The sequence below is a fragment of the Bombina bombina genome, chromosome 8 (genome assembly GCF_027579735.1).
Source record: "Bombina bombina isolate aBomBom1 chromosome 8, aBomBom1.pri, whole genome shotgun sequence".
Taxonomy (NCBI): Eukaryota; Metazoa; Chordata; class Amphibia; order Anura; family Bombinatoridae; genus Bombina; species Bombina bombina.
In genome coordinates this window covers 162,364,457-162,392,049 of record NC_069506.1, presented here as the reverse complement: position 1 = coordinate 162,392,049, position 27,593 = coordinate 162,364,457, and the positions used below count along the sequence as shown (strand labels likewise).

General features: G+C 36.8%; 1 protein-coding gene across 1 annotated transcript in view; it reads right to left on the bottom strand.

Annotated features, from left to right (window-relative positions):
- The window catches only part of GRIN2D (glutamate ionotropic receptor NMDA type subunit 2D), a 666,498-nt gene that overhangs the window by 407,876 nt on the left and 231,029 nt on the right, over positions 1-27,593 (bottom strand). The window contains 2 exon segments of the mRNA XM_053690671.1: positions 10,467-10,614; positions 21,098-21,118. Of these exon segments, the coding sequence (XP_053546646.1) occupies positions 10,467-10,614; positions 21,098-21,118 (169 nt within the window).

The window sequence follows — 27,593 nt, the reverse complement described above, 5'->3', positions numbered from 1 at the left end:
GTCACTTCTTCCATCGCCAGGGAACTCCTTGTTCCCCCCTGATGATTGATATATGCAACAGTAGTCATGTTGTCTGATTGAAACCTTATGAATTTGGCCTTTGCTAGATGCCAAGCCAAGCTTTGAGAGGATTGAATATCGCTCTCAGTTCCAGAATGTTTATCGGGAGAAGAGATTCTTCCCGAGACCATAGACCCTGAGCTTTCAGGGGTTCCCAGACCGCGCCCCAGCCCACCAGGCTGGCGTCGGTCGTGACAATGACCCACTCTGGTCTGCGGAAGCTCATTCCCTGTGACAGATTGTCCAGGGTCAGCCACCAATGGAGTGAATCTCTGGTCTTTTGATCTACTTGAATCGTCGGAGACAAGTCTGTATAATCCCCATTCCACTGTCTGAGCATGCACAGTTGTAATGGTCTTAGATGAATTCGTGCAAAAGGAACTATGTCCATTGTTGCAACCATCAATCCTATTACTTCCATGCACTGCGCTATGGAAGGACGAAGAACAGAATGAAGTACTTGACAAGAGCTTAGAATTTTTGATTTTCTGACCTCTGTCAGAAAAATCCTCATTTCTAAGGAATCTATTATTGTTCCCAAGAAGGGAACTCTTGTTGACGGGGACAGAGAACTTTTTTCTTTGTTCACCTTCCATCCGTGAGATCTGAGAAAGGCTAGGACGATGTCCGTATGAGCCTTTGCTTTTGACAGAGACGACGCTTGAATCAGGATGTCGTCCAAGTAAGGTACTACTGCAATCCCTTGGTCTTAGAACCGCTAGAAGGGGCCCTAGTACCTTTGTGAAAATCCTTGGAGCAGTGGCTAATCCGAATGGAAGTGCCACAAACTGGTAATGCTTGTCCAGAAAAGCGAACCTTAGGAACTGATGATGTTCCTTGTGGATAGGAATATGTAGGTACGCATCCTTTAAATCCACGGTAGTCATAAATTGATTTTCCTGGATAGTAGGTAGTATCGTTCGAATAGTTTCCATTTTGAACGATGGTACCCTGAGAAATTTGTTTAGGATCTTGAGATCCAAAATTGGTCTGAATGTTCCCTCTTTTTTGGGAACTATGAACAGGTTGGAATAAAAACCCATCCCTTGTTCTCTTATTGGAACTGGATGAATCACTCCCATCCTTAACAGGTCTTCTACACAATGTAAGAATGCCTGTCTTTTTATTTGGTTTGAAGATAATTGAGACCTGTGGAACCTTCCCCTTGGGGGTAGTTCCTTGAATTCCAGGAGATAACCTTGAGAAACTATTTCTAGCGCCCAAGGATCCTGAACATCTCTTGCCCAAGCCTGAGCAAAGAGAGAAAGTCTGCCCCCCACCAGATCCGGTCCCGGATCGGGGGCTATCCCTTCATGCTGATTTGGTAGCAGTGGTAGGCTTCTTGGCCTGCTTACCCTTGTTCCAGCCTTGCATTGGTTTCCAGGCTGGTTTGGGTTGTGAAGTATTACCCTCTTGCTTAGAGGATGTAGAATTAGAGGCTGGTCCATTTCTGCGAAAGGGACGAAAATTAGGTTTATTTTTAGCCTTAAAAGACCTATCCTGTGGGAGGGTGTGGCCCTTTCCCCCAGTGATGTCTGAAATAATCTCTTTCAAATCAGGTCCAAATAATGTTTTACCTTTGAAAGGAATGTTAAGCAATTTTGTCTTGGAAGACACATCCGCTGACCAAGACTTTAGCCAAAGCGCTCTGCGTGCCACGATAGCAAACCCTGAATTTTTCGCCGCTAATCTAGCTAATTGCAAAGCGGCATCTAAAACAAAAGAGTTAGCCAATTTAAGTGCTTGAACTCTGTCCATAACCTCCTCATACAAAGATTCTTTATTGAGCGATTTTTCTAGTTCCTCGAACCAGAAACACGCTGCCGTAGTGACAGGAACAATGCATGAAATTGGTTGTAGAAGGTAACCTTGCTGTACAAAAATCTTTTTAAGCAAACCCTCTAATTTCTTATCCATAGGATCTTTGAAAGCACAACTATCTTCGATAGGAATAGTAGTGCGTTTGTTTAGAGTAGAAACCGCCCCCTCGACCTTGGGGACTGTCTGCCATAAGTCCTTTCTGGGGTCGACTATAGGAAATAATTTCTTAAATATAGGGGGGGGACAAAAGGTATGCCGGGCCTTTCCCACTCTTTATTTACTATGTCCGCCACCCGCTTGGGTATAGGAAAAGCGTCGGGGGGCACCGGAACCTCTAGGAACTTGTCCATCTTACATAATTTCTCTGGAATGACCAAATTGTCACAATCATCCAGAGTAGATAACACCTCCTTAAGCAGTGCGCGGAGATGTTCTAATTTAAATTTAAATGTCACAACATCAGGTTCAGCTTGATGAGAAATTTTTCCTGAATCTGAAATTTCTCCATCAGACAAAACCTCCCTCATGGCCCCTTGAGATTGGTGTGAGGGTATGTCAGAACAGTTATCATCAGCGTCCTCTTGCTCTTCAGTGTTTAAAACAGAGCAATCGCGCTTTCTCTGATAAGTAGGCATTTTGGATATAAGATTTGCTATGGAGTTATCCATTACAGCCGTTAATTGTTGCATGGTAATAAGTATTGGCGCACTAGATGTACTAGGGGCCTCCTGTGTGGGCATAACTGGTGTAGACACAGTAGGGGATGTAGTATCATGTTTACTCCCTTCACTTGAGGAATCATCTTGGGCAATATCATTATCTGTGGCATTACTGTCCTTACTTTGTTTGGACACTATGGCACAATTATCACAAAAATTTAAATGGGGAGACACATTGGCTTTCATACATATAGAACATAGCTTATCTGATGGTACAGACATGTTAAACAGGCTTAAACTTGTCAACAAAGCACAAAAAACGTTTTAAAATAAAACCGTTACTGTCACTTTAAATTTCAAACTGAAAACACTTTATTACTGAATATGTGAAAAAGTATGAAGGAATTGTCCAAAATTTCACCACAGTGTCTTAAAGCATTAAAAGTATTGCACACCAAATTTCAGAGCTTTAACCCTTAAATTAACGGAACCGGAGCCGTTTTACATTTAACCCCTATACAGTCCCAGCTATATGCTTTGCTGAGACCCAACCAAGCCCAGAGGGGAATACGATACCACAAGACGCCTTCTATAAGCTTTTTCAGTGATTCTTAGCTCCTGACACATGCATCTGCATGCCTTGCTCTCCAAAAACAACTGCGCATTATTGGCGCGAAAATGAGGCTCTGTCTATAACTAGAAAGGCCCCCAACTGAAAAAGGGGTCCAACACAGTGCCTGCCGTTTTCCTAAACGTTTCCCCAAGATTATAACACCAATAATTAGTTAGAATCTGTATAATATGCCTAATAAAGCAATCGTTTTAGCCCAGAAAAATGTCTACCAGTTTTTAAGCCCTTTTTGAAGCCCTTTATTCTTTTATGTTAAACTAAGAAAATGGCTTACCGGTCCCCATGAGGGGAAATGACAGCCTTCCAGCATTACATGGTCTTGTTAGAAATATGGCCAGTCATACCTTAAGCAGAAAAGTCTGCTAACTGTTTCCCCAACTGAAGTTACTTCATCTCAACAGTCCTGTGTGGAAACAGCAATCGATTTTAGTAACTGTCTGCTAAAATCATCTTCCTCTTACAAACAGAAATCTTCATCCTTTTCTGTTTCAGAGTAAATAGTACATACCAGCACTATTTTAAAATAACAAACACTTGATAGAAGAATAAAACTACATTAAAAACACCAAAAAAACTCTTAACCATCTCCTTTGAGATGTTGCCTGTACAACGGCAAAGAGAATGACTGAGGTGGGCGGAGCCTAGGAGGGATCATGTGACCAGCTTTGCTGGGACTCTTTGCCATTTCCTGTTGGGGAAGAGAATATCCCACAAGTAAGGATGACGCAGTGGACCGGACACACCAATGTTGGAGAAAAATAACAAATATCCAACATAAAAACAATTCCACCTAATCTAATAGACCTTTCAAAATAAAAAAGCCCCCCAAATTAAAAATAACCTAGCCTACAATAAACTACCAATAGCCCTTAAAAATTTAGCTCTTTTTCTTGCCCTTAAAAGGGCATTCAGCTCTTTTAGAATTGCTCAAACCCTAATTAAAAAGAAAAACACCTAAAAAAACCTTAAAAAAAACTAACACTAACCTCTATTCAGGTACTCACAGTTGCTAAAGTCCGGCTTGAATGATCTTCATACCAGTGGCTCCATCTTCATCCAGGCGGCTCCATCTTCATCTATCGAGGGACCGGCATCTTCTTCATCCCTACGGATGATGCGTGGAGGCAGAGGTCCAGGCAAAGGTCCAAGGCAGAGGTCCAGGTGGAGGTCCATCGATCCGACTTGGAGGTCCTCTTCATGCGATCGTCCGCCGCACAATGAGGATTCAAATGCAAGGTACCCTTTTTATACTGGGGGTACCATTGCATTCCTATTGGCTGGAAAAATTAAATAAGCCAATAGGAATTAGAGCTGCTAAAATCCTATTGCCTGTTCAAATCAGCCAATAGGATTTAAGCAGCTCTCATTCCTATTGGCTGATTCAAATCAGTCAATAGGCTGATAGACCTCCACCTGGACCTCTGCTTGAACCTCCGCCTCCGTGCATTGACCACTCCACCTACGCAGGGATGAAGAAGATGCCGGTCCCTCGATGGATGAAGATGGATCCGCTTGGATGAAGATGGAGCCGATGAGATAAAGATCGTTCAAGCCAGACTTCAGCAAATGTGAGTACCTAAAGAGGGGTTAGTGTTAGATTTTTAAGGTTTTTTTACTTGGATTTTTTTTTAGATTAGGGTATAGGCTTTTCTTAAAATGAATGCCCTTTTCAGGGCAAGAAAAAGAGCTGAATGCCTATACAAATGCCCTTTTCATGGCAATGGGTAGATTTTTTTTTTTTAGTTAGGTTTTTTTATTTTGTGGGTTTTGGGGGGTGGGGGGTTTTAATGCCCTACAAAAGGCCCTTTTAAGTGCTATTGGTAGTTTATTATAGATTAGGGTTCTTTTATTTTAGGGTGTTTTTTTTAAAAAAAATGGGGTATTAGAATAGGAATCATTTTATTATTTTGAATAATTTGTTTGTTATTTTGTATAATGTTTTTTTTTCTTCTTGGGGTGTTTTTTTTTTTTTAGCATAGCCATTTTTTTATTTTTAATGGGCAGCAAAAGAGCTAAATGCCCCTACAAATGCCCTTTTCAAGGCAATGGGTAGATTAGGTTTAACTTTATTTTTATTTTGTGGGTTTGGGGGGTGGGGGTTTGTATACTGTTAGGGGGTGTTTGTTTTTCTTTTTTTTAAAAAGAGCTGATTTCTTTAGGGCAATGCCCTACAAAAGGCCATTTTAAGGGCCTACAAAATGCCCTTTTAAGGGCCATTTGTAGTTTATTATAGATTAGGGTTTTTTATTTTGGGGTGGTTGTTTTTTTGCTTGTTTGATTGTTTGTTTTTAAGAGGGTATTAGAATAGGAATAATTTTTATTGTTTTGGATAATTTTGTTTGTTATTTTATGTAATGGTAGTTTTTTATATTTTTTTGTAATTTCAGTGTTTTTTATTTTTTGCAATAGTAGGTTTTTTTGTTTTTTTTGTAATGTTAGGTTTTATTGTATTTACTAACTAGTCTACCTAGTTAAAATAAATACAATATATATATATATATATATATATATATATATATATATATATATATATATATATATATATATATAATATATAACTATTAGTTATATTGTAGCTAGCTTAAGTTTTATTTTTATTTCACATGTAAGTTTGTTTTTAGTTTTAAATAGGTATTATTTAGTTAATAATTGTAACTTTAATTTAGGTCTATTTTAATTATGTTAAATTAATTATGTTAAAGTTAGGGGGTGTTAGGTTTAGGGTTAGAGTTAGGGTTACGGTTAAGGTTAGGTTCAGAGTTACGGTTAGGGTTAGGTTTATGGGTTAATATAGTTTAATTTAGGTTGTTGCGATGTGAGGGGCTGGCAGCTTATTTAGTGGTAGTGATGTCAGAGGCCAGAGGTTTAGGGGTTAATAAGTTTATTTAGTGGCAGCGATGTCGGGGAGCGGCGGAATAGGGGTTAATATCTTTATTATAGTGTGGGCAATGTTGAGGTGCGGGGGAATAGGGGTTAATAACTATATTATAGTAGCAGCGATATCGGGAGTGACAGATTAGGGATTAATAGATTTATTTTGATGGCCGGGATATTGGGAGAGGCAGATTAGGGGTTAATAACATTATGTAGGTGTTGGCGATGTCAGGGGCGGCAGATTAGGGGTGTTTAGATGTGGGGTTTATTTTAGGGTGTTAGGTTTAAACGTAGCTTTTTTTCCCCATAGACATCAATGGGGCTGTGTTACGGAGCTTTTAATTTTGCGATCGCAGGTGTTAGGTTTTTTTCTAACACTCTCTCCCCATTGATGTCTATGAGAAAAGCGTGCACGAGCACGTCAAAGCAGCGCTTGTATTTTGTGCGGTATGGAGCTGAACGCAACCATATCGCATGCACAAGCCAACTTTTCAAAACTCGTAATGGCAGCGCTATGGAGGATGAAATAACGCAACTTTTGTTGCATTCGTTGCCCACACCCTCTATAGGGCAAAACTTGTAATCTAGGTGTCATTGATTTAATTCATATGCTTCACCCTTTCTATAGAATGTATTGCTACTCTCTAGCAGTGTTTCAAGCTGTTTGCAGTGAAGATTTTTTACATGCATGTACATCACAGGCTGGACTGTTCATTCTCTCTCTTTTCTTAGCAGCTTTCTATGTAAGCCTCAGTGTCTGCACTAAATTATAACTGTGTAACAAGTTTTCCTGATGTGCAGAATAGTTACTATGCAAACTTACTAAACATTACTTTACTAGCTTCTCAAAGAAATACAGTCAGCTTTTTTTTAATTCACCTTATTTCAGAGATATATAGGCAACAGAATAATAATTTAAAGGGACAGTAAACCTTAAAAATAATGTTATATAATTCTGCACATAGTGCAGAATTATATAACATATTAGCGCAAACGTTTTAAAACAAAATTTCCCCTTTGAATTTGAAAAAAAACCTGCTGTTTTACAGACTCGCTCTCTGTGATCTTCTGAGCGGGTCTGTTTTTTTCAAACAGCGCATCGGTCCAGCTGTATAGTCACAGCCTGGCCCGACCGCGCCATAGCACTAAGTGCAGCTCGCTCCTGCTCTGTCAGACAGCAGGAGCGAGCTGCACTTAGTCTTATGGCGCGGTCGGGCCGGGCTGTGACTACACAGCTGGCCAGATGCGGTTTGAAAAAAAACAGACCCGCTCAGAAGATCACAGAGAGCGAGTCTGTAAAACAGCAGGTTTTTTTTCAAATTCAAAGGGGAAATTTTGTTTTAAAAAGTTTGCGCTAATATAATGTTATATAATTCTGCACTATGTGCAGAATTATATAAAATTATTTTTAAGATTTACTGACACTTTAAGCAGTCTTTTGGAGGAATGAGGTATATAGTGATGAACAAATCAAAGTCCATGAAACCAGAAATTATCTTGTCTGCTTCTATATAGAGTTGCATAAAAAACATTAAAACTACACTAAAGCCAAACAAAGCCAGGCTTTAATATCTATTTACAATGGTACAGCAGTCACTCTATTATTTTTCCTAATGAAAGTCCATGAGTAGGGAAATACTTGCTGACACAATTTGAAAAGAGGGGTATTGTTATTATGCATTTTATTATTGCCCTATTTTTTGCATATAACTATGTCTAACCCTTGTGTTATATGCCAGCAATAGTGCAATAATAAAATGATCTATGTGTTTAATCCCTGTAAAAAGGTTAAATACATAGATAAAGATGCATTAATCTGCCATCTGAGAGGCAGGGATTTATTTAAAGGGGTGAGGTCTAATGCCCCACCATATTCAAAATTCACCACTCGCCACTGCTTGCACATGCAAGAAAATTTCAAGTGATGGATTAAATGTAATAAAAAGTAAATACTCTTATGTAAAAATTACAAGGATATAGGCAATATGAGTCAAAAACTTGTCAAGTGTCTAAACATTCCAAAGAATTTCTGTGTAAACCAGAAAACACATATGAACTTAAAATCAATGTCTACGGGAAATGTATCTTACATTTACACTTGACTTACAACAGCTATGTCCTATAGTTACTATTCCACCACACATGATGTGAAGGGTTAAGACGTATGTCCCAAGATGTTGAATAGTTTATTAACTCCAAATCTTCCAGGTTTGGATTTTATTGGGCATACGTCCTTCCTCTACTCTGTGATTTAATAACTTTAAAATAACAAAATAAATATTCATCAAAGTAGATTCCTAAAGTTGCACGTTTGAATAAAGTTGGATGAAAATTAATTGCTAAAGACTTTGTATTCTGAAATGTTTAGATGTCTCCAAGTGTGACTAATTAACAATCTTTAAGATTTAACTCATATGCTGTCACAGTATAATGCACAGGAAATTTCAAGGTTAGAGGTTCCATGCAGATATGAACAGAAAGTATATGAACAGTCACTGGTCACTTTATTAGATACACCTTGCTAGTACCAGGTTGGACCCCCTTTTGTCTTCAGAACAGCCTTAATTCTTTGTGGCATAGATTCAACAAGGTGTTGGAAACATACATCAGAGATTTTGGTCCATATTGAAATTATAGCATCAAACAGCTGCTGCAGATTTGTCAGCTGCACAGCCATGATGCAAATCTCCTGTTCCATCACATTCCAAAGGTGCTCTATTGGATTTAGATCTGGTGAACGTGTAGACCATTCGAGTACAGTGAACTCATTGTCATGTTCAAGAAACCAGTTTGAGATGATTTGAGCTTTGCGACATTGTGCATTATCCTGCTGAAAGTAGCCATCAGAAGATGGATACACTGTAGTCATAAAGGGATGGACATGGTTAGCAACAATACTCAGGTAGGCCGTGGCATTTAAATGATGCTCCATTGGTACAAAGGGCCCAAAGTGTGCAAATAAAATATCCCCCACACCATTAAACTACCACCACCAGCCTGAACCGTTGATGCAAGGTAAGATGGATCCATTCTTTCATGTTGTTTACACCAAATTCTGACCCTACCATCTGAATGCCACAGCTGAAATCGAGAGTCATCAGACCAGGCAACATTTTTTTAGTCTTCAGTGCTCCAACACCCCCTATTTTGTATAAAACCTAAACTAACAAGAAATTGTTCATATATTGCATCTGCATTAATAGAAATGTTTTTAAACATCACAATTAGTCTAATTGCAAAACATAAAACACCTCCACTATCGCTTACATCACTTCCTCTGTATTTAGATATATTGTATGTTTGGGAGTCTCTCTACCTGTAGACCAATTTGTATAAAAGTGCACCTACCACTTACTATGTTAAAGAGAAAGGTGCATATGGTGGTGCAACATTCATTGGATAGCTCTAGGGGAGAAAGCAATTAGAATGTGCAAAGGACTCTGTAATTATGTATTGAAACTGTTATAGCGGCTGCTGTATCGTATTTTCACATTTAGGACACAGTTTGTATAGACATGTTACCGGTTTTCACCCCAATATAGTGGCTGCATATTCCCTGATTAATTTGATTTTAAATCTGTTTTAATAAATATTGTATGAAAAGATCCGGATTCCTAAGAGGATTATCTATTGAACTTTATACTTTGAGCTAAACGTAGTTCAGAAGAGTGTGAGTACCAGTGTTTGTTTGGGGAAGATTTTACACATTGTATTCATCATTGCAATATGAATATTTGTTTCTATTTCTCTCTTTGAGGATGAAGATTCTGATGAACTTAATAAAAGGACTCATTGGGGACCATTTATCAAGCTCTGAATGGAGATTGTGGGCCCGTGTTTCTGGCGAGTCTTCAGACTCGCCAGAAACACCAGTTATGAAGCAGCGGTCTAAAGACCGCTGCTCCATAACCCTGTCCACCTGCTCTGATAAGGCGGACAGGAATTGACGGAAATCAACCCGATCGAGTACGATCGGGTTGGTTGACACCTCCCTGCTGGCGGTGGATTGGCCGTGAGTCAGCAGGGGGCGGCGTTGCACCAGCAGCTCTTGTGAGCTGCAGGTGCAATGTTAAATGCGGAGAGCGTATTGCTCTCCGCATTCAGGGAGGTCTTGTGGACCTGATCCGCACTGTCGGATTAGGTCTGCAAGACCTTTAATAAATAGGCCCCAATTAATCCAATTTAAGTTTATATTGGTTTAATAATTTTATATTTTATGCACTGTGTGCAATATATAAATATTATCTTTTAATTTGTATTTATAGGAATTTAATTTGTGTTTTTACTCACAGCAGGAGTATAACAACAGTTATTTTTTTTATTATTGAGTAATCTACTCTAATGATTGTAATGCGCCCACTGCATAAAATATTGGAGCCTCTGGACTAATTGATAATAATAAAAACTAATAATAATCTTACCTCTCCAATCATTCCATTCCATACACCCTCAATTTTCTTGCCATGCTTTCCGTTGGTCACTAAGTATAGGTCGTAGGTGAATCCAATTGTTTTTGCGAGTCGCTTAAGAATATCAATGCAGAAGCCCTTGCAACACTGTTTAACGAAACTTAAGGAGAGAGAAAAAAATACATTAATAGATGAGTTAAGTAATTAATCCACTTAAGCACTGGATATGTTACAGAGTTTAGTAAATGTATGAATTAAAATAAATAAAATAGTTTTTAAAGAAAACATACATTATTTTGATTCACTAAAAGTCTACTCTAGAAAGAAACTTCCTATTGCTACAAAATGATAAATAGATTTTTATGTTGATGAAGTGTTAGATTGGGAGCAACATGTACTTGATAATCCAAACAGATTTAAACTTCTTTAGCTTTTGAGTATTCCCTTAAGTGCTACCTCTACTATAGCACTTTTATAACTGAATTTAGCATTAGGCTAAAATAATTTGTTGAAGTGGAAAGCCAGAAAATCCTTCTTTATAATTAATCACATCGTGGGCGCGATCCGATATACGGTGTAGTTTTTGACGCAAGCAAGGGAACCCGCGCCGCCCGTAATTTCACCTCGCAACTCGAGCTATCCCATATACTGCGCCATCAGATGCTAAAGTGCCGTAAGTCTGACAAACTAGCGATGTCCAGAAATCTGCGTAAGTACAAATTTCTTGAGTCGCCAGTGACTTACGGCACTTTAGAAACTGCTGCCACTTACAAAAACTGACTAAATAATAAAATCTCCCATAACTGTCTAACACACCTCCCAAACATAGCCCGACACGTATACCCCTCTATCCGCAATCCCCCCTCTCACTCCTAACAATAAATATATTAACCCCTAAACCGCCGCTCCCGGACCTCGCCGCCAGCTACATTAACTATATTACCCCTTAATATGATCCCCCTACACCGCCGCCATCTATTTTAACTATATTACTCCCTAATGTGAGCCCCCTACCCCGCCGCCATCTACATTATATGTACTACCCCCTAATCTGACCCCTTACACCGCCGCCACCTATATTAAAATTATTAACCCCTAATCCCCTACACCGCCGCCACCTATATTAAATGTCTAACCCCCTAATGTGATCCCCCTACACCGCCGCCACCTACATTAAAATTATTAATGCCTAATGTAATCCCCCTACACCGCCGCCATCTATATTAAAATTATTACCCCCTAATGTGAGCCCCCCTACCCCGCCGCCACCTATTTTAACTACATTACCCCCTAATCTAATCCCCCTACACCACCGCCACCTATAATAAATGTATTACCCCCTAAAATACTAAAATGTCCCTACCCTAAACTAAATTACAAATAGCCCTGAAAAGGGCCTTTTGCAGGGCATTGCCCCAAAGTAACCAGCTCTATTACCAGCCCTTAAAAGGGCCTTTTGCTGGGCATTGTCCCAAAGTAATCAGCTCTTTTACCTGTAATCTGACCCCCCTACACTGCCGCCACCTATATTAAATATATTAACCCCTAATCTAATCCCCCTACACCGCCGCCACCTATATTAAATATATTAACCCCTAATCTAATCCCCCTACACCGCCGCCATCTATATTAAATATATTAACCCCTGATCTGACCCCCCTACACCGCTGCCACCTATATTAACTATATTAACCCTAATTATATTAGGGTTAATATAGTTATTATATTATATCAGGCCCTTTTAAGGGCTGGCATTAGAGCTGATTACTTTTTGTAATTTAGTTTAGGGTAGGGACATTTTTTTTATTTTGGGGGGCTGTGTAATTAGTTTAAAATTCTTGTAATCTATTTTTATTTTTTGTAATTTAGTTTGTTTTTTTGGCAATTTAGTTTAGTGTATTTAATTATATTTTAGTTTAGATAATTGTAGTTTATTTAATTAATTTATTGATAGTGTAGGTGTATTTGTAACTTAGGTTAGGATTTATTTTACAGGTAAATTGGTAATTATTTTAACTAGGTAGCTATTAAATAGTTATTAACTATTTAATAGCTATTGTACCTAGTTAAAAAAAAATACCAAGTTACCTGTAAAATAAATATAAACCCTAAAATAGCTACAATGTAATTATTAATTATATTGTAGCTATCTTAAGGTTTATTTTATAGGTAAGTATTTAGTTTTAAATAGGAATATTTTAGTTAATAAAATTAATATTATTTAGATTTATTGCAATAATAATTTAGGGGTGTTAGGGTTAGATAGGGTTAATATAGTTAATATATATAATATAATAACTATATTAACTATATTAACCCTAATATAATTAGGGTTAATATAGTTAATATAGGTGGCGGCGGTGTAGGGGGGTCAGATTAGGGGTTAATATATTTAATATAGGTGGCGGGGGTGTAGGGGGGTCAGATTAGGGGTTAATATATTTAATATAGGTGGCGGCGGTGTAGGGGGATTAGATTAGGGTTAATATATTTAATATAGGTGGCGGCGGTGTAGGGGGGTCAGATTACAGGTAAAAGAGCTGATTACTTTGGGACAATGCCCCGCAAAAGGCCCTTTTAAGGGCTGGTAATAGAGCTGGTTACTTTGGGGCAATGCCCCGCAAAAGGCCCTTTTAAGGGCTGGTAATAGAGCTGGTTACTTTGGGGCAATGCCCCGCAAAAGGCCCTTTTCAGGGTTATTTGTAATTTAGTTTAGGGTAGGGACATTTTAGTATTTAGGGGGTAATACATTTATTATATGTGGCGGTGGTGTAGGGGGATTAGATTAGGGGGTAATGTAGTTAAAATAGGTGGTGGGGTAGGGGGCTCACATTAGGGGGTAATAATTTTAATATAGATGGTGGCGGTGTAGGGGGATTATATTAGGGGTTAATAATTTTAATGTAGGTGGCGGCGGTGTAGGGGGATCACATTAGGGGGTTAGACATTTAATGTAGGTGGCGACGGGGTCCGGGAGCGGCAGTTTAGGGGTTAAACACTTTATTAGGGATTGCGGTGGGGGATTGCGGTTGACAGGTAGATAGACATAGCGCATGCGTTAGGTGTTAGGTTTTATTTTGCAGGCAGTTTAGGGAGCTACGGGGCTCCAATACTCAGCGTAAGGCTTACTACGCCTGCATTTTGTGGCGAGGTGAAAATGGAGTAAGATTTCTCCATTTTCGCCACGTAAGTCCTTACGCTGTATATTGGATACCAAACTGCGCGGGTTTGGTATACCTGTCTATGGGCCAAAAAACTATGGCCGAAGGCAGAAATATACGAGCGTAACTTCTATGTTACACTGTATATGTGATACCAAACCAGCGCAAAATTTGGCGTAGCCGGCTTTTGCGGGCGATGCTGCATATCGGATCGGGCACCATATGTCTACAAGCAATTTTAAAGGGATATACTAAAATTTTATTCATATACAAATAGGATCATATAGGTGATATTATAACTGAGAATCTTCTGCATTTATAAAAATTAATTTTGGATTCTATTAGATTTCTGTAAACTCTTATTTATTTTGTATATAATCTGAGATTTTGGGGTCAATAACAATCCTTTTGAAAAGCTTTTCATATGATTTATCTAAAAACATCCCAATAGACTTTAATGATGATTTTTTTTTGTATTTTTTTTTTTTTTTTAAGAAACAGCTTTTTATAAATTATTAGATAAACTTTTCCATAGGCTTTTGATTAACCCTATTGTTTGCAGTCTAGATACAGGGAATGGCAACGAATATCAGGTTCAACTTATGTTATACAAACAATTTTCAAGGTTCTGGTAGAATAAGTTTAATTAGAGCAATCTTTTGGACCTACAGTATATAGTCATTTCATGTATATTAATTATTTAGAAAGGTTCTCAACTTAATCAGTTTATTGAAGACTCACATAGAATGTTCAGTTAACATTGTCTTATGAATATAGTTCCTCATGTAATAGCCTCTCGGATCTCTGCATTTATGTACAAAATAGCACTTGGCAAATGAAAACCCATTTTAAAAAGAGCGATTTCAGCAAAGTTAACTTTTGTGTTAGTTTATACTGTATTATATTGTTCACTGTTATGAAGAGTGCTTTATCTACATAATATATATGTAGTTTTTAAAAAGTGTATTTTTTGCATATACATTATACTTGTGTCATTTTTAATTAATCATAGTTCAATGATTTCATGGATCTTCAGTGGGCTATTTTACACATGTTCAAAAACAATTATGAGCATCATTACTTGGAAAGTCACCATATTAGATTCATGATTGTGTAGAAGAAGAATTGTCAGATCTAAAGTTTACCTTTAAAGGACCAATAAATACAGTAAATTTGCATAATCAACTGATGAATAATAAAAAGACAAAGAAACAGAACTTAGTCTGAACTTCAAATGCCTAGTAGATTTTTTTCTGACAAATTTCTATTTCCACTCATCCTGTATCATGTGACAGCCATCAGCCAATCACAAATACATATACATATATTCTGTGAATTCTTGCACATGCTCAATAGGAGCTGGTGACTCAAAAAGTGTAAATATAAAAAAAGATTGTGCACATTTTGTTAATGGGGATAAATTGGAAAGTTGTTTAAAATTGCATGCTCTATCGGAATAATGAAAGTTTAATTTTGACTTGATTGTCCCTTTAAGAAGTTGTCTTAAACTACGAAATAAGGAGGTGAGATATAATTTAATACTCTTATGCTGCATGTTTTCCTGTTCTGGTGGTCACCCACTAAACATGTGTTGGCTGTAAACGGATATTTATTCAAAATTATTTAAGTGTTGAACTTTCTCTAACTGGTTTTCTTGACTGTATTCTTTTTTTTTTTATCATATGTTTGCTATTTTATTTAAAGGACCACTAGAATTTAATAATTAACAAGTGCATAATAAAAAGACAATGATTTAACACCTACTCTGAAATTTAAATTAGCAGTATATATTTTTTTCTGACAAATTTATTTTTTCTCCAATTTTCCGGCCCCTTGTATCATGTGACATACATCAGCCAATCACAGACTAGTATACATATACCCTTTATAGCAGTATAGTGTGCCGTGAGAGATCCTCAGGTGTGCCACGGCAGACTGACAACAGTGTGACATATTTTTTAAACTTTGCTTTTTTTTTTACTCCCAGTGCAGGGGTAGTTTGTAGGAGGCATGGCATAACAGCACAATACATACAGTATGTGTGTGTTTGTGTGTATGTGTATATATATATGCTGTATTAGGCTACAATGTGTGATTTTTTTTAAATTTTGGGATGGTGGTGTGCCACAGGATTTTTTAATGTTAAAAAGTGTGCCACGGCAAAAAAAAGGTTAAAAATCACTGCTTTATAGAACGAGAAAAGGGAAGCACTAAAGGAAGCAGAAAGAGATCTCCTAGATATACTATGTTGTGAATGAGAGTCCTCAATGTGATTCTACTTAAATAATAATGTAAACAAGTTACAAAGTATATGGAGGCAAGTAACAAGATGAGTACATTGGAGATTTATTCAGTTACAATATAGTGATCAAGTGATAAAAAGGTAAAAAATTAAAAGAATAAAATACGATGTCGGCATCAAAGATAACAAGTAATATACGTTATTATTATAGTGATATTCCAGAAATATAGAACCAATCATGTTGGACTATTAATGTGCTAAATAGGAAGGTACAGAATATGCTAAATAGGAAGGTACAGAATAATGATCAGTACATCATATATAGACTATGCGTATCATTCAAGGCATAAAAACATGTAGGCATGGAAGGCACAGAAAACACATATGGGCATAAAAGTGGCTTAAAGGAAAGGATTGTCCCAGAGTAGCGATAATATTAAATGTTCCTTGTGGTGTATAAAACTGGATCGCTGATACCTTAAAAGTCCAGTCTAATCCATTTTATCCATCCATTGTAGTTTCTGGTAGCTGGATGTGTTGTTTAGTTGCGATTATTTGTTCACGTGACTCGCTTTAAGCCAATCAGGAAGCAGTTTTACTGGGCTGAAGCCAATTCAAAAGTAGCTTTATCGGGCTGGGTTATAGAAGATATCGTGGCTCTAGACAGCTATAGAAGATATTGTGGCTCTAGACAGCTGTTTTATTGCAATTTCAGAGACCATCCAGATATTAAAACGGCATGCTCTTTCTAGATTATAAAAGTTTATTTTGACTTGAGTGTCCCTTTAATTATACTTTTTAAGGGAGACTTTTAGCAGCCTTCATCCCTGATCCCAGATGCCATTTATGCTGATGCCAATCATGGATTATGGGAATGTAGTATATTCACTTGTACCGAAAACTCACCTAAATAAACTTAATACACTGTATAACTCATTCTGCCGCTTTGTGCTACAATGTAACTACGGGACCCACCATTGTGACATGCTAAAATAACTAAACTGGCTGTTGCTGGAATCCAGATGCACCCTCCATCTTTCCTGCCTTGTATTTAAGAGCTTTCCTGGGAAGCTCCCATCCTACATGAGCAGAATGCTCTCTCCAGCTGTCCCCACCTCCCATAACCTCCAATCCAGTACCAGTACATTATTTAGTCTGCCTCCATACAAAAAGAAAGCAGCTTGATCCTCCTTTTCCTACAGAGCAATACAATTATGGAACGACCTCCCGCACACTTTAAAACCTTCCGCAAGCCTAATATGCTTTAAGAGATCCCTATTTGCATATCTCAAAACAGAATGCACCGGTCATGGTTGATTATATATTTCCTACCTGTTCTATGTTACATTTTGCATATATGATATATTAATATTGTTTTGTATTTAATTGTACCCTATTGTATCAATGCAATTTTTGTGGACCCAGGACATACTTGAAAGCGAGAGAATTCTCAATGTATCCTTCCTGGTAAAATATTTTTTAAATAAATAAATAAATTTACTTTAATAACATATTGTTATTCAGAGATAAATGCTTCAAAAATAAAGAATCTCTATGCCCCTTTAGTGTTTCACATACATTAGTTTTGGTTGTGTTAATATATTTATTTAGATTTTTTGTTTTTCATAAAGTATATATTTATATAACAATATTTTGTGTGTTGTTATTTATTTCTTTTTACAATAAAGAGGCACTATTTCATTTTTAGAAATTATGGAGGCATATTGTTATTTTCTTTTGACGTCTACTAAACACACTTATAAATATCATATTTTGCTAAATAAATATATATATAAAAAATGATTACACCTAGATTACGAGTTTTCCGTTAACAGGGGTGAGGTGCTAACGAGCAGTTTATGCTCACCGCTAGCTAACAGACAGTGCTGGTATTACGGGTTTTTACAAACCCGGCGTTAACCACTAAAAAGTGAGCGAAGAGCAAAATTTTGCTCAACATCTCACCTCAATACCAGCACTGCTTAAAGGGACACTGAACCCAATTTTTTTCTTTCGTGATTTAGATAGAGCATGCAATTTTAAGCAACTTTCTAATTTACTCCTATTATCATTTTTTCTTCGTTCTCTTGCTAACTTAATTTAAAAAAGAAGGCATTTAAGCTTTTTTCTAGGTTCAGAACTCTGGACAGCACTTTTTTATTGGTGGATGAATTTATCCACCAATCAGCAAGGACAACCCAGGTTGTTCACCAAAAATAGGCCAACATCTAAACTTACATTCTTGCATTTCAAATAAAGATACCAAGAGAATAAAGAAAATTTGATAATAGGAGTAAATTAGAAAGTTGCTTAAAATTTCATGCTCTGTCTGAATCACAAAAGAAAAAATTTGGTTTCAGTGTCCCTTTAAGTCAGCGGTGAGCTGGCTGAATGTGCTCATGCACGATTTCCCCATAGGAATCAATGGGGGAGAGCCGGGTAAAAAAAAAAACTAACACCTGCAAAAAAGCAGCGTAAAGCTCCTAACGCAGCCCCATTGATTCCTATGGGAAAATACATTTATGTCTACACCTAACACCCTAACATGAACCCCGAGTCTAAACACCCCTAATCTTACACTTATTAAATCCTAATCTGCTGCCCCCGACATCGCCGCCACCTGCATTATATTATTAACCCCTAATCTGCCGCTCCGGACATCGCAGCTACCTACATTATACTTATGAACCCCTAATCTGCTGCCCCCAACATCGCCGAAACCTACATTATATTTATTAACCCCTAATCTGCCGCCCCAATGTCGGCGCAACCTAACTAAATTTATTAACCCCTATTCTGCCGCCCACAACGTTGCTGCCACTATATTAAACATATTAACCCCTATACCTAAGTCTAACCCTAACCCCCCAACTGAAACACAATTTTAATAAATCTAAATAAAATTACTACAATTACCTAAATTATTTTTATTTAAAACTAAAATACTACAATAGTTATTAAATAGTGATTAACTATTTAATAACTACCTAGTTAAAATAAAGACAAATTTACCTGTAAAATAAAACCTAACCTATGTTACAATTACACCTAACACTACACTATAATTAAATTAATTCCCTAAACTAAGTACAATTAATTACGATTTAAAAAAAATATCTAAAGTACGAAAAAAAACCCCACTAAATTACAAAAAATAATAAAATAATTACCTGTAAAAAAAAAATACAACCCCCCCAACATTAAAACCCACCATCCACACAACAAACCCTACTCTAAAACCCACCCAATCCCCCCTTAAAAAAAACCTAACACTAACCCCTTGAAGATCACCCTACCGTGAGACATCTTCACTCAACCGGGCAGAAGTGGTCTATTGGCTGATTGGAAGTTCAATCCTATTGGCTGATCCAATCAGCCAATAGGATTGAGCTGGCATTCTATTGGCTGTTCCAATCAGCCAATAGAATGTGAGCTCAATCCTATTGGCTGATTGCTTCAGCCAATAGGATTTTTTCTACCTTAATTCCGATTGGCTGAAAGAATTCTATCAGCCAATTGGAATTGAAGGGACGCCATCTTGGATGACGTCATTTAAAGGAACCTTCATTCTTCAGTCGGCCATCGTTTGAAGAGGATGCTCCGCGTTGGATGTCTTGAAGATGGACCCGCTCCACGCCGGATGAATGAAGATAGAAGATGCTGTCTGGATGAAGACTTCTGTCCGTCTAGAGGACCTCTTCTGCCCGGCTTGGATGAAGACTTCTTCCCGTCTGGAGGACCACTTCTGCCCGGTTGGGTGAAGACGCCTCACAGTAGGGTGATCTTCAAGGGGTTAGTGTTAGGTTTTTTTAAGGGGGGATTGGGTGGGTTTTAGAGTAGGGTTGGTTGTGTGGGTGGTGTGTTTTAATGTTGGGGGGGTTGTAATTTTTTTTTTACAGGTAAAAGAGCTGATTACTTTGGGTCAATGCCCCGCAAAAGGCCCTTTTAAGGGCTATTTGTAATTTAGTGTAGGGTAGGGCTTTTTTATTTTGGGGGGACTTTTTTATTTTGTTAGGGGGATTAGAGTAGATGTAATTAGTTTAAAAATCTTGTAATTATTTTATTATTTTTTGTAATTTAATGTTTTTTTTTCCGTACTTTAGATATTTTTTTAAAATTGTAATTAATTGTACTTAGTTTAGGGAATTAATTTAATTATAGTGTAGTGTTAGGTGTAATTGTAACATAGGTTAGGTTTTATTTTACAGGTAAATTTGTCTTTATTTTAACTAGGTAGTTATTAAATGGTTAATCACTATTTAATAACTATTGTACCTAGTTAAAATAAATACAAAGTTGACTGTAAAATAAAAAATAAACCCTAAGATAGCTACAATGTAACTATTGGTTATATTGTAGCTATCTTAGGGTTTATTTTATCGGTAAGTATTTAGTTTTAAATAGTAATAATTTAGTGAATTGTAGTAATTTTATTTTGATTTATTTAAATCATATTTAAGTTAGGGGGTTTAGGGTTAGACTTAGGTTTAAGGGTTAATAACTTTATTATAGTGGTGGCGACGTTGGGGGCGGCAGATTAGGGATTAATAAATGTAGGTAGGTGTCGGCGATGTTAGGGCCGGCAGATTAGGGGTTAATACTATTTAACTAGTGTTTGCGATGCGGGAGTGCGGCGGTTTAGGGATTAATATATTTATTATAGTGGCGGTGATGTCCAGTTCGGCAGATTAGGGGTTAAAATATTTATTTTAGTGTTTGCGTTGTGGGGGGGCCTCGGTTTAGGGGTTAATAGGTAGTTTATGGGTGTTAGTGTACTTTTTAGCACTTTAGTTAAGAGTTTTATGCTACGGCGTTGTAGTGTAAAACTCTTAACTACTGACTTTAAAATGCGGTATCAGTCTTGACAGGAGAGGCTGTACCGCTCACTTTTGGTCAGACTCGTAATACCGGCGATATGCAAGTCCCATTGAAAATATAGGATACGCAATTGACGTAAGTGGATTTGCAGTATTTCAGAGTCTGGCCAAAAAAGTGAGCTTTGAGCCTGTCATTTCAAGACTCGTAATACCAGCGGGCGTTAAAAATCAGCGTTGGGACCTCTCACCGCTGCTTTTTAACCCTAACTCAATACTCGTAAACTAGCCGTTAGTGTTTTTTTAAATTGGATTTTTGTATTAATTTTTTTTTTCTACGTAATGTTTATTTTGTATAGATAATTTTCATTTTAAACTTTTTCAGTGTTTAGTGAAAATTAGGTTTTGTTATTCCATCTGGTAGGCATGATATGTTTTGTCAGTTGACTAACTAGTTATTGTTGGCCAATTATTTAATTAAAAACAACTTCTCTTTTTGAGGTAATGGATTTGGTTAAGTAAAAGCTTACATAGATGTAGACTGGAAATGGTTAATGATTAGACCACTTTTAGCTCAATGTCTTTCCAATAAAAATATGTCAAGCCTGGTATGAAATAATATTTGGGGCATGACATGGCTGTGTTCTGTTACACTATCATTATTGCCAATGTAGCAATGTCCAGTGTACTTGCTGCAGTTGGTTTAAATCAGTGCTTGAAATCTTAATAAAGTATTAGCTTTAGTGGATACAAAGGTATTTTATAAGGTATGTTTGGTGTTGCAGAGAGCAATGAGTCATGTAACAGATTGGCTTGAATGATAACAAATACATTGATTTCTAGGGAAAGCAGAGAACCCCAAAAAAAAAAAAAACACAAAAGGAATCATGGATAAAAGAACAAAAATGAAAGCAAAAGAACATAGTCTTCAACATCAAAGAAAGAAAAAAAGTTGCAAAACAGAGAAAAAGACTCAAAAATATTTATGACAAAAAAAAATCTATATTTTCATTTTTGGTGCTTTGATGCCAAAATGTATTGGATGAGCAACTCCCTAACTTTAGAGCAACAGAAAAGATTGTGTGACCTTTTTCACTCTAACTGCTATGTGAGTTAAATTGTCTGAGTCGTGAAGATGAAGAAGAGTAGTGTAGAAAGGACAAACTACAACATTTTTTTACTGTTTGGTTAAAATAGATTATGGATCTTATCCCACATTTTGTTTCAGGCACTACAAAGATAAGGTCACAGCTCAGTTGGCAAGACAGAAGATACTGTAGCTATTCCCCTGAGGTTTGTTTAAGGGCCACTGAGTTACTGTGATCTAATGAAATTAATCAAAAAGTGAGATTACATTCAGTTAAAGTGAATTCCCTTACATGACTCACACAGTTTAAAACGTAAACATTTAAACTATTATTGGAAAATACTGAATCCTTCAACATGGGTATTGAGAAAAGCAAAATGTGTTGTAAGAGAAAAGTTCTATAACATGCACCTGGGAATTAATAGAGATATAATTTGGAGTTAGTAATCCCCTGCCAACAGAAACAGTATCACAGTGTGAGGATTAGTAAAATTGGCTATTACAACATTAAAAAAAAATGTTTGTTTTTTTTAAGGAAAACTAGGGTAATAAAAATATTAATGGTTCACAGGTTCAGATTACCAATATTTTAAAGGAAGACTGATCCAACCCATGAAAAATCTTTTGGCTGGCTCTTCTCCAATTTAGAGTCAAGTGGTGATAAGTAATATCACTGGACTGCATTAAAATTAGCACACAACTTGATATTGCAAATCCATAATAAATATAAATAGTGCTCATATTATAAGTTGAAAGTTATAGGTTGAGCTCAAGTGAAAGCTGAAATTAAGCTAGAATATTTAAAGTGAATAGAGAGCCGATTTATGAAAGTGCGGACGGACATGATCCGCTGTAGTGATCATGTCTGCCGCACATCGATAAATGCCGACAGCATATGCTGTTGCCATTTATCATTGCACAAGCAGTTCTGGTGAACTGCTTGTGCAATGACGCCCCCTGCAGATTCGGATGCTAGTAGTGGGTGTCAATCAACCTGATCATATGCGTTCGTGCGGATTGTTGACTGCCACCTCAGAGTTAAGGAGTTGCGGTCTTAAAGGGATATTACAGCCAAAATTGAAAACCACATGGGTGCATTTCTGTACTGAACATAAGAAATTTTGTAATATACATGCGTTAGCAAAAATGCTTCTAATAAAAGCTATAGCTGTTTCAAAAGTGTATTTAAGTATGCTCCGTGCACCAGCATTTTAAACACAACACTTGTTTGGATAGCCTATGGTGCTTGTACCATCTGGTAATGACTCAATTTGTTAATTGCTGACATGATACAAGCTCCACTGATGATCTGAGTAGCTGTATTATTTAAAACGTGGGTGCAATGAAAATATCTAGCTATGTTTCACATGCACATGCAGAGAAAAATGTTAACACTAAAACAGTGATAACTTTTAATAGAAGCATTTTTGCCAATACATGTATATTGAAAATATGTTCTATTCAAAGATGCAATAAATCTATGTGCATTTATATTTTGACTGGAATGTCCCTTTAAGACCGCTGCTTCTTAACTCCTGTTATCTTGTTTCCTGTTTCCATCCGGAGCTTGATGAACCGGCCCCCTGAAGTAAAGTGTAAGGGTTCCATTTTTTTTCTTTTACAAACCGCATCACAAACATATTAAAATAAAATAATACACTCATATATACACTTTTTATCACAAATATAGTTTTCATATTGATAAAAGGGTTTTCAAAGGGATATGGTTTATGTCAAGGTGCTTGACTGGAAAGGGTTCCAAGATAGATAGATAGATAGATAGATAGATAGATAGATAGATAGATAGATAGATAGATAGATAGATAGATAGATAGACATATCTGTATATAAAATATAGCTATATATATCTGCATCTGTATATATTCATATAAATATATAGGTATAGATATATATATATATATAATTTAAAAAGAAATATTCTTCTAGTAAAGAACACAGGAATTTAAAGTATTCCTAACGCACCTTCGGTTTTAGCACAGTTGGTCTAGTGCAGTGCCGGGTCAGTGTGTGAGTGATAGCTTATAGGTTATTTTTTGAAGATAGAATTTTTGTAGAAGTCAATGTGGAGAGGGGTTTAGCAAGGTCGCAATATCTGAAGTCCTGAAATACCAAATTGTATAATCCATCTTAAGTGGTCCAACATAGATTGCTTGACCATTTTTAATTTCCTTTTTTTTTTTGACTGATTACTTTGTTGTATTGATTAACCAGAGAAAATAGAGGAGCGCTTGAGCTAAAGGTGTATCTAAAAAAACATGCATAGAATAATGAATAAAAGAAGTGGCTATGCCAAATTTATTCAGATTAAAATTTCAGTATGTCTGATAACCATGAGTTAATAACAAACTGATTCCTATAAAATCGAACGTCTCCGATATAAATAAAAAACTAAAACATCAAGAAACTATGTTGCCACCATAGAAAGAAAATATATGAAAAATATAAAAAATGTGCATATAACTGCAAACGGTGTATAAATCATTATAGTCCCCAAGTTAAAAGTCATTGACCACAAAGGCTCAGGGTATTCAAGGTGACTGGGTGTCTGTTACCTTAACCGCCCGGACACTATTCCAGCCCGATAACTTGCATGTCTCTACACCTCCGTAGGAGCACACACGTCCGTAGGAGCACACACGTGACTGCTGACGTCACAGATGTGGGTGCTGTTTCAACGTTGCAGTCCTATTGGTTAGGACCGTTCCTTCAGGCGGTGAAGTTTTCTCAGCTGTTTTCAAAGTGAATCCGCTCTTTAGTGCAAATTGCATGCAGGATACCTGTAATCTGGTAGAAATCTTAGCAGAATGTTCTATTTCGCCAAGTGTAATACAGATTTTCCCAGCGATCTCCAGCAAAAGTTTTGCGGTCAGTGGTGCCGTTTAGTATACAACAGGCAATTCCATCTCAGATTTTAGAGGCAAGCAGTATATCTTTCATCCAAGATTAAGATAGTCAAAGAAAGCTGCAACTCATTACATCAACGCGTTTTGCCCTTTGCAGGGCTTTTTCAAGATGAGATTGTTGCAGTCCCTGCTTTCTTTTAAAAGGCGATCCAAGTTTCTTATTGGATAGTCCAAATTAATTGACATTGCAGGTGATGTCTATACAGATAAAGTGGTATTGGCAACAATGTTTTAGTGTGGGCAACAAGATATCTATCATAACAGATACAATATTACAAAGATGATATAGTGTAGCGAAATAAACATGTCCAAAGCCATAAGAGTTATATATGACAAAAAGAATTGTTTTAAAACATTTGTGAGTGTAGTGTTAACTAAGTGTTATGGCAATACTGCCAAAGAGAGGGGTGAAACAATATAGGATGATTAAAGTGTCCTTATTAATAATATATTCCTAACAATATAAGGGTAAGAAAAAGGTTATATATAAGGTGGACCGTGATCATATCTAGTGAAGTTATTGCTCAATCTAATAAAAATGGGGAGATGTCTAATTACGAATTCAGACCGGCAGGGTATAGGGTATCATACTTATAAATATATTCTGCCTCCTTTAAGCATAAAATCTTATCTATGTTACCTCCCCTCTAATTCTGTTCTATATGTTGTATTCCCCAATACTTTAAATCCTTTGTCCTCCCATTGTGTACCTCTTTAAAGTGTTTTTAAAGTCTTGTATCCTCTGTCTTTTTTTCTATACAGAGGAGATGTTCTCTGATCCTATCCCTGATCATCCTTTTAGTTTCTCCAAAATATATCAAATTACAGGTACATTGTAGTATATATATATATATGACCCCCTTAGTTGTACATCTAATGAGGTCCTTTATTAGAACTTCTCCTGTGGAGGGGATTGTCAGGGAGCGTTTTTGCAGCTGTGTTGGCACGCTTTACATGAGTAACAAGGGAAGAAACCAGAGATCCTAGTTCCAGATAGGTCGTTATGTGTTTGAATCTGTTTTTTCTTTTCCTGGAATATTCTGGGTGCTAACAATAATCTCAGGTTTTTTGACTTCCTAAATATTAGTTTAGGTTTAGATGCAAGTTTTTCCCCAAAAACAGGGTCTGCCTTCAGAATGTGCCAGTGTTTATTTAATATTTTCCTCATAATACCATGGTTCGTGCTAAAATCAGTGATAAAAGGAGTATTTATTAGATCTTGTCCAACCCCACTATCTTTCTGTTTATATGTAAGTAGGGATCTCCTCTCAGTCGCCCTAGCTCTTTCTACTGCCTTGTTAATCAAGTTGTCTTCATATCCCCTGTCCCTAAATTTTTCAACAAGGGTCCCAATTTGATTCTCAAAATCTGATAGTCTGGAACAGTTTTTCCTGATTCTCCGGCTCTGTCCAACTGGGATATTATCCTTCCATTGTTGCAAAGGCAGCTTTCAGAGTGTATAAAGCTATTGGAATCTACTTCCTTGAAATAAGTTTTTGTTGGAAATGGAGGGGTTCTGAACTAAATTTGAATAGCATGTTTACTAATATGAATATAAATAATAGAGGTCTGAATTTTACTTTTAACTATAGCAAAGAGGCCATTGTGTTCTTAGATTTGGAAATTATGGTGGCTGGCAATTCCTTTGAAACAAAAACTAATTTCAAGGAAGTAGATTCTAATAGCTTTATACACTCTGAAAGCTGCCATTTGCAACAATGGAAGGATAATATCCCGGTGGGACAGAGCCTTAGAATCAGGAAAAACTGTTCCAGAGTCCAGACTATCAGATTTTGAGAATCAAATTGGGACCCTTGTTGAGAAATTTAGGGACAGGGGATATGAAGACAACTTGATTAACAAGGCAGTAGAAAGAGCTAGGGCGACTGAGGGGAGATCCCTACTTACATATAAACAGAAAGATAGTGGGGTTGGATAAGATCTAATAAATACTCCTTTTATCATTGATTTTAGCACGGACCATGGTATTATGAGGAAAATATTAAATAAACACTGGCACATTCTAAAGGCAGACCCTGTTACTAGGGAAAAACATGCATCTAAACCTAAACTAATATTTAGGAAGTCAAAAAAACCTGAGATTATTGTTAGCACCTAGTATATTCCAGGAAAAGAAAAAACAGATTCAAACAAATAAAGACCTATCTGGAACTAGGACCTCTGGTTTCTTCCCTTGTTACTCATGTATAGCGTTCCAACACAGCTGCAAAAAAACGCTCCCTGACAATCCCCTCCACAGTAGAAGAAGTTCTAATAAAGGACCTCATTAGATGTACAACTAAGGGGGTCATATATATACTACAATGTTACAACACACGAACAAAGGCACCACAAGGGCTGTTTCCCTGTTATTATATAATTCTAAACTTAATGTTTATTAGTTTATGAAGTTTATATTATGTAGGGAATGGTGCTAGATGCATAAAAATTAATATTCCAAAAAAACTAAGAAGACTCTCACAAAGATGTGGATATCTCCTGAAAGTATGCACATGTAAGCACTCTTAGCCTAGACTTTGAGGCGGTTTTTCCAGACCGGGTAGAAATAAAATATAACTTTTATTATGAATTGCACTTAAAATAAGGGTAACACACAAATTAAAATCGACACTAGCACTATCATGTAATTAGACAGTATATATTCACTTGGTGGAGGACTGTAATATCAGTGGCCTGTAATGTTTATATCTGTACCCCCAGAATCGTGCTATATTTACTGTGCTATACTTAGAGAGATGGGTCCCACAATACTGTGTATGTTTAATCAATCTATATCATACACTCTCTATAGGAATATTTGGGTACCCTGATAATCCCAGTATATGTAATGTAAGCCAGGAATGGTTCCTTATGAACCCTCTATGCTTTTAATACCTGATAGCTGTTGTTT